We start from the raw sequence: 13,450 nt of genomic DNA on the forward strand, positions 1-13,450 counted from the left end.
TTATTTAACATTCGGCATTCAGCAATTTTTCTGCACTATCATTCTGTTTTTCTTCTGTGGGTACAGTTGATGGTGGGAAAGGGCCTCTGGTTCTGGTTGGTGGCTTGTTCACTTGGCTTGATCTGGTGAAAGAACTACTTTTTCCAGGCCCTGTGGAATTGCTGCTGGGGGGTGCTGCCAGCAGCGGCTGTACAGTGCCAAGCTGAGGGGGAGCCCCAGCCCTGGCGGCTGCCAGAGAGCACCAAAGATGAGCCGGTGGCAGAGTGGCAGGCAAGCCCCCGAGGCAGCAGCTGGGGAGGAGGACAAGGAGGAGCCACAGCCTGGTACCGACTGATCCACGGGCCAGTACCGGTCCCCGGATTGGGGGTTGGGGACCACTGATATAGCACATGTAGCTCATTTCATCAGATGCATGAAGTGATCATCTGTTAAGCAGAAAGGTGTGTTGAAGGTGAGGATGTTAGAACCCTGCCTCTTTTGATATTGTTTAAAATTTCCCTGTCTTGGTAATCTCTTTCCCAGCACTGCACCATTCTGTTGTCTGCAGCTTTCTGTTTAAATAATTTTGCCTGAAGTCAGCTTTGACCCACCAAAACACATACTGGAATAAACGTTGTTGGTTTTTAAAGTGCCACCAGACTCCTGCTGTACTCTTTGGGGGTATGAAAGACTTATATAAATCCACAGAATGTGCACATCAATAATTACATGACCAATCGCCCTGTTGCAACAGTCTCTTGTGAGTGCAGGCTCTGCTGTGCTCACCAAGCCCTTTGCCCTGCCTGCAAGATTTCCGACATTCATTCCAGTTGAGGGAGCGGATCCAGACTTCTTTCAACCTCATGGGCTTTTCAGATAGTTCTCTCATTGCTTAGAATGGGATCTGCTGACCCAGTTTCACTTATTTAAAAACTGATTTCCCAACCTTGTTTGTTTTTTACGATTAAAAGAACGGCATATCAGTTATGCACCCAAATATGCATTCACAGTTGGAATCTGATGGTCACTCACAGATATCTCATGCCAGGTAAGCAGTTCAGTGTGAAACTACAGATTTATTTTGGGGGGGATTCCCTTGCAGCGAGGAAAGCCTTGTGCAAAACTACAGACCATTGCCTTCATGTATTAACTTCATCCAAGGCGCAAATTTTGATAGCTGTGATTTCTTTTAGAGGGAGATGTGTTGAAATCTGACATATTTTAGCTTTCTGCTAAAGATTATGCAAAAACATTCAGAGAGTTTATGCAAGTTAAAACCTACAGGCACCAATCAAAAAGATTGCACAGCAGTTTAGAGCAGAGGGGGCTCGGCAGCATTATAGACATAAGGCATGAATAATTAAGCCTTTTTTAGATACTTACATGCTTCTTTCTTCCTTACAAAGAATTAAATCAGAGGCATATATCATGTTAGAAAATTCAGAATATGGTGCCAAATCAGCTTATTTCAGGGCATACTTGAGTTTATTCCTAATATAATACTGTGCTTCCTAGACAGATTAGTGCCTTGGAAACTGGAGACAGTTAGGCAGAGGAAGGAAGTGTCATAGGTTTTTGATGAGTAAAATATACAAGTGAATGCCAGGAACACCTAACAACTGGCAATAGTGAGGTTAATTATAGCTATCAATTGTGAACTCAGCACAATCTTGTGTCTGTGCAACTTGAGCTAAGAGAGGGCAGGGGAGCAGGAGCTTAGAAGCAACATCAAGTGGCTACTTGATATATTATTCTGACCTCATATCCATCAGTGTGCGTCAGTCTCCTCTTCAGGTGTGCACATTTGTGAGCAGTGAAAAAACAAGAGCTTAATACAAAAGGCACCATAACAAAGGCATTAACTTGGTAGGCTTGCACTGTACTTTCTCTTTGTGTAGTTACAGTACATGCCATATTGTGCTCAACAGAGCATGAGTGTGCAATATCCAGAGCACAACATAAGATGCTGTAGCAGCTGAAATAAGGAAACTCATTATGTTCTGGAAGAAGAAGCTGTCTTTAAAATGTGGGACACCTGGCTATCTCAATTTTGTGTATGCTTTTCTTTGACTGCCGAGAACAGAAGTAGATAGTTGTGGGATGGGTTAATCTCTGCTGTGTCATCACCAAAAGTGTACCCATATAGCTTGTGAACAGCTACTGATTCTTAATTTCGAGAGAGAGAGATATGGCTGCCATATATCATTTCCATCTGTTCAAGGAGACTTCTAAACCATCTAAATGTGTGGGATAGGCTAGGACAGTAATGAAGAAAAGGTAATTTTGCATCTCATTGATACTTTTAATACATACTCAAGGATTCACTTCAGGCACTGAAAGTAATTCCTAGGCTAATCCTTGAACAACTGTGGCACCAAGTCCTGACAGCCACAAATCTATACGCTGTCCAAAAGTAAATTTTTGACAACCTCTGGAATGCATCATGGATAATTGTTTAAGGCATTGACAATTCTTCTCCAGCTTTGGAATGCAAACCCCTTATAAAAACAGGTCTGATTGTTCTTTAGTACTTTGTGTTCATGTCTACATGTAATTTTGGTACAGTGGCTTAAGTGTTCTGTAAGCAGTTTGTGTAAGATATATAGATATGTAGAGACAGAGATAGAGATACACACACACACTAGCAGAAAAGCCTGGTTTATATATATACTAGCTTCAAAGCCCGTTCCTAAGAACAGGCCTTGAAAGGGCCCCCTCCCCTGGCCAGGCAGCTTAAGGTGGCTTTGGGCTGCAGCTTGCAGCCAGATCAAGTGGGGCAGGCAGGGGCTGGCCAGCTTGTTAGCAGGCCCGGGACAGAGCTCCTTAGCAGGCAGAGAGGCCCTCATTAGCAGGCCCAGCCTAGCAGGCCAAGAGGCCCTCGTTAGCAGGCCCTCCACCAAGACCCTTTGCCCAGGGCCCTCTCCCCTTACCTGCTGCTGGCTCCAGGCACTGAGGCACGTCTGAGAGTCCAGGGATGGAGGGTGGGAGCTGCAGGGACAGGGCCAATCTAATTGGCCCTATTCCAACTTGGACAGCTGGACACATCCCCCCACCCCCCCAGGCTGTTTCACAAATATATAGAGGAACCACGGATAAGGATGTGTATGTGTGTGTGCATACATACATACATACATAAATACATACACACATATATATATACATACACACACACACACTAGCTTTCCCCCTTCTGACCTGGACAGGCACCCTGAGGCCTGGCAAGGCTGTACCAGTGCTGCTCAGGGCTTGCTTGGGGAGGGGGGAGATGGAATTCCCCTTGTGAGTCTTGTGGGCCCCCATTTGTAAATATTAAGATAAGTCCAACTTGCAATACATAGAATTTTCTTTGGTTGGACATGATAGAAAGCCATGTCCTGTTGTTTACGTAGCTGCCTAGTCTAGACTAACTCAAAGGCCTAAGGGACTACGGCAAAAAGCTTGTAAAGTAAAAGTAATCTGGATGTAATGGGAAGGCCCAGTCAGATCTATGACTAACTTGTGCTTCCAGTTAACACAATTTCTGTACATTTTGAAATTATTATTGTATCTATATATTTCATATGATGAGAACCAGTATGATGCTGCGATTAGGGTGTTGGATTATGTTCTTGGTTATCCTAATCCAAATTCCTACTCTGTTATGGAAGGCTGTTGGGTGGCTTTGGACTAGTCACACATTATCAGTCTCACTCATTCACCTCAGCAGGGCTTTTTGGGTCGGGGGCAGGGGGCGGAGTGAGATAGCCCCTGCCAGATCAGGGCCCTGCCTGAACTCCCACAATTTCACAGGGCCTACAAAAGGGAACCCCTCCACCAGGCATTTGCCAGAGACTGACCAAACCCAATAACATCTACTGGTCCCCCTCAGACATTCCCCTCCATGGCCTGAACCAGTCTGACCTCTCTGGGGGCCTTTTCTAAGTTGCCGTTTCTTTTATATTGTTGCTGATTAAGACCATTGACATTGTGTCGATTTAGAACCACCTTTGGATTATTGCTGATGTTACTTTTGACTATGTTACATGTTTAGGTTGTTCCATGTATCACCCCGCAATGTTATCGGTAAACTGCCCTGAGCTGTATGGGAGGGCGGTATAAAAATCTAATAAACAAAAGTACAAACAAATAAATGTGGAACTTTTGAAAATGGTTTGGAAACTTCAGTTGATCCAAAATGTGGCAGCCAGTTTATTATCAGATGTTGGTTACAGGGATTATATCATCATTGTGCTGAAAAATCTGCCCTTACCCATGTACTTCCAGGCACTATAAAAAGTGATGACTCTTACCCTTAAGGACCTCAATAGCCTAGGACTAGGGCAGCAGTCCGCAAGCTTTCGCCCGCTGCGGACCGCTGCGGCGTAGTGGGGGGAGAGGGCGGCCCGGGGGCCTGCGCACGTGCAGCAGCCCCAGCGCAAACGCGCATGCACGGACTGATCGTTGTGTTTCTGTCTTCAGAAGTGAAGCAGGTAGCAACTAGAAACAAGGCATTGGCCTGGAATGCTTTCTTTCTAGCGGCTTGTCTGCCACCTACATCTCCTTTCCATTACCAGGCCAAAACACATTGTTTACTCAAGCTGTTAATTAGGGGTTTTATTTTACTAGCTTTTTAATGATATGGCTCTGTTTTATGGATCATGTTTATGCTGCTCCATGATTTGCTTTTAAAGGCTTGTTTTTAATATTCTTTTATTGTTTTAACGCCCTCTTCAAGCAGGGCTCTGAAGAAATGGCATATAAATATCCCAGATGAATAAACATAATTGTTATGTGTGTTTTTCATGATCTTCCTGCTTTTAGGAGTTGGGTACTCATGAGATCAGATCTCCAGGAACCATCTAAATCCTTCTTTACATTGCCTGCTGGCAGGAAAAAACTTTTTTAAAATGCTGTTCCAGCAGTGCATTGTGTTATTAAAACAGCATCATGTTCCCCATTTCTGCTCTCCCAGCCATCAGCTATTTGGTACTAAATCAGTCAGCTTATGGGAAGCACTTTTCTGGATGCAACCTAAGAGTCACATGTCACTGATAAAACAGAAAGAGAAAAGTAGATCCATATAAAAATGGAGGCAAAAGGCAAGTGACTGTATGGCTTACCTCTAAAATTTTATATGCTTTGGATTTATAATCTTACATCCAAAGAGAGATTGAGAACCTGATTCCCCCACCCCCTTTCTTTATCAGTGGTAGTCATTTATATGTATGTTTTAGTATGGTTATACATTTTTTGAACATTTATGAAATATGTTGGTATTCTTCATTGAAGTAGTTATAAAATTCCTGCTGGTGTTTAAGTGATTACAGTGACCCTGTAATTGAGTCTGCATTCAGCAATCTTGTTTTATAGCATAGTGTTGTACCTTAATGATTAAGTGTATACTCAATGCTAAAAAAATATATTAAATGTATGTGGAAAAATAAGCAGAAGCATGATATTGAACTTACCTAGCTTCCCACTTTTGTAGTGAATTCTGAATTCCTAAGTACATTACTTTCTGACAAGGTAAATTCTACTATGAATGGAAATTCCAATAAATCTTAGCAATAAATCGCCAAGAAAAAGTCACATAACTTTTCACTTAAATTTAATTACCCTAGAGGGTGTGAAAAAGCATGTCATTTCTTATGGTTGCTTTCTCCATGTTATACAAATCGAAAATTCTTTTTAAAGCAAAGCTGATAGTTGTTGCCGTGCTGTTTTGTGAGAAATCTGGAGCTGGGACTGTCTATATAACACATATAAAGTCTAAATGAGGTTTCTGAACTGAATGAGGAGTATGATATTATTTTAGAATTTAAACATACATATCAAAATTCATACATACATATCAGGAGGAGATAAACAGCCAGCACCCAAAGTCCAGGAAAAATGCCCCCCCCCCACACACACACACACACACCATACTTTCTAAAATATGCGCCACATCCCCACTCCATCAAAATGTACATTCAGTAAGCATTTAAAAAGAGACTATTTCAGCAATAGTAATAACAATCAACCCTCCATGATGATGACCTCTCAACAATCCACACATTACTTATGAACTTCCCTCTGCATTCACCCATTCTGGAACTTCCCTCTGCAACCACACATTCTAGATCTTATCTTCTCAAGTATACCCCTTATTCTCGAAAATACCTGGTTCCACATTTCATCTAACTTTCCCATATCTTTATTGTTCTGATTATATGTTAATTTAATAAGAAAGTCTCATTAATGTTATTACATGCCAGGTTATTATGCTAATTATTATTATGCTAATGTTAGCATATGAAGTATAATAGAGAGTTGCTCTGATTGTATTTCTGGAAATACAATTCAATAAAATTCTGGAAAATAATTCAATAAAATGTTTTCTGAGTTCATTAGTATCTTTACTTTAAGATTATTTCACATAAATTGAACAACTTTGTCCCAATATAAAACGGCTCTAGGACTTTCCCACCACATGTGGAATAAGTCAGCTCTTTCTTCATCACAGTACAACTGCTTTCTTCCTCTTTTTATATATAAATTTGTTGTAATCTGTTGGGTGAAAGATGCCACATATATCATTTTAGCAGGTTTTCTTTGAATATTAAAATTATAGTAAAGTTTAAACCCTTAGAAAAAATCAAGTTCTATTTTTGTTCATTTAGAACATTCCCTATTTTTTATTCCATCTAATCTGAAAGTTATTTGAACTCCTCAAAATATTTTGTAGAAGGATAGAATAAATCTTCCCTGTAGAGACTTTATGTGATATTAATGTTGTTTCAAACTCATTGAGAGGTCTTATCAGCTGTTTCTTTTTAATTAAGGAGTTTATATGATTTTTGATCTGATAGTATCTAAAAAGGGATATCTGTCTTTTGTTTTCTTCTGTTAAGTTAGCATACACAATCACTTTCCCCATTTTTATCCAAGAATTTTATTTAACATGATGATTTTCTAAAATATATATATGCCAGGATTGGTTACCAACATTTCCTATAATCATATCAGCTGTTATTGATGCAATTCAGAATTTATCTGGAATTATATCTAATTTGATCCCAATGGAATACAATATTCTGAACTTCATATTCTCACCCTCCAAGTATGTGGCAGTCGTAGTAATGTTGACCAGTGATAGTATTTAAATAGCAGTTTATGGTAACAGGCAGAATTATCCAAAATTTTTTCCATAAGCCTCTCAGTGAGTCTACCAGAATCATCAACCAGTGTGTTAAGCCTATTCTGGAAACCCAGTAGAAATGTTGCTTTGTTTCTGCCCTCCTCTGTTCAATGTATGCAACTAAACATTTTATCTAAAACATTTTCCTCTCTTTTCTCCCGCTTCCATATAGTTGCTTGTATTCACCTCACGGAGCCTATGCTCAAAGCAAACTCGCCCTTGTATTGTTCAGCTATTGGCTGCATCATCTCCTGACAGTGGAAAGGAGCCATGTGACCGTTAATGTTGTAGATCCAGGAGTAGTGAATACCAACTTGTATCGGCATATCAGTTGGCCAACAAAACTGGTGAAGTGGATGACAGGCTGGCTCCTTCTTAAGGTATTTGGGATTATTGTAATTGTTTTGCTTTGTGATGATGAATTCTGCGCATGGTTTGATACTGCCTAGCATCCCCAGTGCTTTACAGACTTTTTGTCTATTTGTTGTGATTTACCAGTGCTAGCAACAGACTTAAAACAGAAGCACTTCTGCCTCAGCCAACTAGATCCCCACAGGCCACAGATGATTGCCATCTGGTTCCATCCTAATTCTCGCCAGTCAGAGGTGATGCTTGCCCATTGCTGTTAACCTGTTTGGCATTACTCCGTCTAAATGCTGCATATGACACATCATTTAGATGCTGCTTGGCCAGCTGTTATTCAGAGCAAAGTCCCTTCGGGGCATCCTTCCTTGGACAGATCAAAACGGTGACCCATCTAGCTACCATACGTTGCAACACTAAGTGTATCCCAGAAGTTCTTGCATAGCTGCAAAGATTCTGGAATATCTGCTTTTGTACAGAGATCATTGTTCAGCGTAGGTGACTAAAGATGCTTTGTGGGGGAAGTGGTGATACCATGGCCAGCAGTATCCAGCTCCTGAACAGTTTATCTGGGATGAATGTAAAGACTTTGGCTGTGCCAAAGCTTGTCAGCATAGAGAAATTTTGTTTACTTGTCCATACCCTGTATTGCTGCTCCATTTCTTATTCTTCCATTATTTTTTTATATTTTAGAGTTATGATAAATATCAGTTTGTCAGTCTGATGTCTATGAAGATTTTCTACCTCTTTAAAGTGGAGGGAAATGACTAGAAGTCTTTCTTGAATATGTCTGACTTAGTAGCCCAGATTGACGCTTTGCCTGGTAAACATCTGGCAAGATGATATCTTTAAACCTATCAAAGAGTGGTATACATATTTGGTTAAGGGCTAAGTGGGCGGAGAGTGGGTGGGGCCGGTCCACCAGGACAGACAAGAGTTCTAGCCAGTCAGGTGAGGTCCAATCTGAAGGCGCAAAGCGCCTTCCAATTGGGCCCTCACCAAGACAGGCCAGAGTTCCTGGCAGTTGGGAGGCACGAAGCTAGTCAGGAGGCCCAATCATTGGGCCAAAGTTCTGACAGGGCCCACCCACCCAGGGGCAATCTGGAGACATCACCTGGAGGTTGGCTATCCCTGGTTTGAAGATATTCCTGGAGGTTTGGAGGATGGCCTCAAAATCGTACAATGCCTCAGAGTCTGGCCTCCAAAGTAGCCATTTTTGCCTGCAGAGCTGATCATTATAATCTAGAGATGAGCAGCAATCTAGAAAGGATGGTAGAGGTTCACAGACTGTGGTTGGAGTGGAGTGGTTGCGGTTTTGTCCCTCCTGGGGTATGGGCTTTGGCCAGCTCTTACTAGCAACTGTTTGTATTTTGGGGTGCAGAGAGACAGACAGACCAATATCAATACTGTGAGTCTGGAAAGTTCAGGAAGATCTAAATAAAGAATATTTACAGCCTGAAACAGTAAATAGTATTCAGATTTGTTCAAGTCTGTCCAGTGAGCATAGGCTATATATATTGACTTCCTGGATTAAATCTGGGAATCAATTAAGTGTATGAAATTTACTTTCGTTACTTGTGGGAAGGTTGAGCTACTGCAGTACCTGTTAGCATGTGAAGTAGGACAGATACTTTAGGTGAACAGGGAAGTTAAGCATACTCTGTCTGCCATATGTTTTATTATTGTTTGCACTGGCCCCTTCACCTTTTCTTAAGAATATAACACATGTGGTAACAACTGCTGCTAATAAAATGAAATGACGTGTGTTAGCATTCTTAGTCCTTTTACCTTTAAACCAGATGTTCTTACGAAGAATGTTTTCGGAACTTATGATTTAAAAAAAAAATTGGTTTAAAAATGTGAGCACAATGGTACTGCCAATGTATTTCTTGACACTTCCTTATTTCCTGACTCTTGGGATTAAATTTAAAGGATCTTGAATGTGGTGACACCCACATTCTCAGAATTTCAAAAGTGCCTCCAGACTGGATAAAGTTGGCAACTCATGTTATGTTGACTGGATCCACATGTGCTGGATATTATGAATGTTGTAAAATCATGCTTGATACTGCTCTTTAAAGCACAGCTTTTGTTCTCCAGCTTGTTTATTAGTTAACAAAATTAATTTATAGTGATAAATGTAAAAAGGAAAACAAATCCTCAGTATACTTTTTAAAATAATCCATTTTTATTATTTAAGGGATTGTGTCTTTTGTTCTGTGGTTTGATTTCAGAGGTTTTTTCTTCTTCCTTTTTCATTTTGCCTCCCCTACTAACATTAATTTTCTTTTGGAATATCCAAGTTGAATCTGGTACTTTCCGCAGAGCTATTGCAACAGGAGATTGAATGCATAATTGTTTTGCCAGCTTCTGGTGCCTTCTGCTTCACCTGTGCGTCAGAGTAGACAACTGGCCTTATCAAAGGAGTGAACCAAGTACTAAAAGCTGTCACAGTGGTAGCTCCTATCCTCCCTCCCTTTTTTCCCTTTCTCCTTAAAATAGCAGTCCGTCCCAGACAGTTCATTTTAATTCACAAAGTCATATTTTTTCCTGCATTTTTAGGAGTCCCACAAGTATGGAAAGCTCTCACCTTGTCTATAGGTAGCTACAAGGGTCTATCACTTTTATTATGGGGAAGGTTGTATATACCACCTCTTCAGAAATCTCTTGAGCTGGCTCACGAGTAAAATAATATTTGAATATAGTGGGAAGCCTGAGGCTATGAAAGGAAAACCCTTTGGAAATTTTCACTCCAAGATTCTGTAGCTGTCTCAGTGGGTTGAGCATACTACTTCCTTCTTCCCTCCCCCTCCCCACCCCCGAGCCGAATTTTAACTGCTCTCAACATTCTGTGCTTCTGGGGGCATACTCAGTTTGTGTCAGGTTATCTTTATTTTCTTTTTCGGCTGTTTTACAAAATCATATGTAAGCCTGGAACATTCCTTGAGTATAAGTTCCCTACTGTCTCTGTGTTGCTTCTTCTTTTTGTTGGCATTTGGCCAGCCACTTTATTGTTAGATTTAGTGAGTTGTTTACTGCTAAATGCTTTCAATCCAGCCCCTCAGCTACTCTTCACCACTGTCAGCAGGGGTCAGCTCTCTGTGTTAAGGCTGCTATGAAGAAGAACAGATCGTTTTTATATGCTGCTTTTCTCTACCCAAAGGAGTCTCAAAATGGCTCACAATTACCTTCCCTTCCTCTCCCCACAACAGCACACTGTGAGGTAGGTGAGGCTAAGATAATTTCTGACAGCATCAACTACTGCCTGGTTGTTGTTGTTGTTTTTAATTGGACATGTTGGGGATTGAACCTGGGACCTTCTGCATACCAAGCAGATGCTCTGCCCCTCCGTTAAACCTTCATGATGTGTGAGTTTAGATTGCTATTTGACTGATTCGTTATAACCCAGGTTCATAGAATTGGGCCAAGTGAACGCAAAGCATAATAGATTTTGGTTGAGCCTTCTTGCTCAGGGGGGAAACATGCAGGATCTGAAGATTAATGAATCTTGATGTAGAGAACCAATTTGGTGTAGTGGTTCGGAGTGCGGACTTCTAATCTGGGTTTGATTCTGCACTCCCCCACATTCAGCCATCTGGGTGACCTTGGGCTCGCCACAGCACTGATAAAGTTGTTCTGACTGAGCAATAATATCAGGGCTCTCTCAGCCTCACTTACCTCACAGTGTGTCTGTTGTGGGGAGAGGAAAGGGAAGGCGAATGTAAGTCACTTTGAGACTCCTTTGGGTAGAGAAAAGAACCAACTCTTCTTCTAGCGTGGATTGGCGAATACCAGTATTTACAGTGGTGGATCATACAAAAACTTGCCACATTAACAAGACATTATGCAAAGTACGGCTAGGATATCCTCATCATATTGATCCCTGTGATTCTTTCAAATATGCTTCTGATCTGGTATGCATAGCAATTAAATTTGCAACTTGAGAAAATATTCCACATAATGGTAGGGCAGCAAGTTTTAGAAACTGACAGCTTAATTTACAGCAAATCTGTAGTGTGAGGCAAAGCACCTCAGATGCCTCCTAAAGGTTAATGTATATAGTAACAGGTTCATTCCATCTTGCAGGTGTTACTAATTGGGCCTGTTGGTTTAAACAGCTCTTTTTATCTGCAAGGCCAAAGTAAGGAACGGGATAACAATTTCATCATGAGAACCTGTGAGCCACAGGAGTGATGAGATAATCTTCCAGAGGGGTCTAGTAAGGACATATTCTGATTGGTTTGTCACTATCACTTGATCCCACTTAGGCAAAAATTATAACTGGGCTAAGAACTGGGAAAGAGAGACTAGCTGGGATTCTGATGAACTAAAGTCCGTCTAAACTGTAAGATTGTGCCATCTAAAACAGATCATAGAATCATAGAATAACAGAGTTGGAAGGTACCTCATGGGTCATCTAGTCCAACCCCTGCACTATGCAGGACACTCACATCCCAATCGCTCATCTACTATAACCTTCTACCCCCTTGAGCCTTCACAGAATCAGCCTCTCCGTCAGATAGCTATCTAGACTCTGTTTAAAAAGTTCCAAAGATGGAGAACCTACCACCTCCCGAGGAAGCCTGTTCCACTGAGAACCCGCTCTGACGGTCAGGAACTTCTTCCTGATGTTTAGACGGAATTTCTTTTGAATTAATTTCGTCCCATTCATTCTAGTCTGTCCCTCCGGGGCAAGAGAGAACAAATGAGCTCCCGGGAGAGCTGCGGCCCCTGCGGGACCTTCCATCGTTCCGCAGGGCCTGCAAGACGGAGCTCTTCCGCCAGGTTTACGGTTGAGACCAGGCTTAACATCTACGCCCCCCCAGGACCTGAGGATTGGGATTAGACACGAGTACCATCAGTATCCCCTCTCCACTTGCTAGGGGGGGAATGGGTAGTTGATTAGCCGCTCTTGCCAGGTAGTCATTAACTATTGACATGTTAATTGGTTTTAATGTATTTATGGGGTTTTTATACTGTTGTAACCCGCCACGAGCCGCAAGGGAGTGGCGGGAAATAAATTCAATAATAATAATAATAATTCTGCTCCATTCTATATATGGCAGCCTTTTAAATACTTGAAAATGGTTATCAAGAAGATGGTTAACTAGATATCGTTAATCTAGTGTGTGTTTTTCTGTTGCATGATTTAAGGACTGGACAACTGTGAATTACGTTTTAAATCTTTTAATAATAGGCATAATATTGATATTTTTAATGATAATAATTTTTAGTATTTTTTGTATTATATGTTTACCACCCTGAGTCATGTGGGAGGATAATTTATTAAATAAACAAATAAGACGTTTTCCTTGTACACACCTGTTCTGGAAACCCATGGGATTCAGGTCTGAACTCCTTGACAGATAGACATGGATTTTCATTAACATCCTATAGAATTGCTGAGCAACACATGTTGAAAGGCCTGGAGGATCATTGTTCATGGGGTCATGATGGGTTGGACCCAACTTCGCACCTAACAACAACAACAACATGTTTAAAAATTAAATTAAAGTGAAGACATATCTCCACTGTCAAGAAATAAGCAGGGTACTGGACTAGGATAGAGGACTCATAGCCCTGAATCTGGAAGCACTTCAGTGATATCTTATTCCCCTTCCAGGTACTGCCAACATCCTATGGGCTTTCCCTCCTACTTTGGATGGCATGTCTGTGATCATTCCCTGAAATTCATATCTTATTGAGTCTCTAAGATATGTTCCAGTAAATTGCTGCTAAATTTGTATCTCTCCTTTAAGAAAGAGAGAGGTATGGTAAGAATAAAGTAGATGACATTAGTGCATGCTTATCTGTATGATACAATGGAATTAACAGTCTGAAGACATGCAGTGTTCAATTCTCTATGATGACCCAATTTTGTCAGATCCCAGAAGCTAAGATAGAATATTGAATATCCTGTCAATATTTGGATCAGAGAACGACAAGGAG

General features: G+C 41.1%; 1 protein-coding gene across 3 annotated transcripts in view; it reads left to right on the forward strand.

The window, feature by feature from the left end:
- DHRSX (dehydrogenase/reductase X-linked) overlaps positions 1 to 13,450 on the forward strand; it is a 176,890-nt gene that overhangs the window by 143,138 nt on the left and 20,302 nt on the right. For all 3 annotated transcript variants that reach the window (XM_077343330.1, XM_077343329.1, XM_077343331.1), the window contains exon 6: positions 7,311 to 7,518. In XM_077343330.1, coding sequence (XP_077199445.1) covers positions 7,311 to 7,518 — 208 coding nt within the window. The remainder of the gene's footprint in view (positions 1 to 7,310; positions 7,519 to 13,450) is intronic.

Source organism: Paroedura picta, chromosome 6 (genome assembly GCF_049243985.1).
Source record: "Paroedura picta isolate Pp20150507F chromosome 6, Ppicta_v3.0, whole genome shotgun sequence".
NCBI classification, from domain to species: Eukaryota; Metazoa; Chordata; class Lepidosauria; order Squamata; family Gekkonidae; genus Paroedura; species Paroedura picta.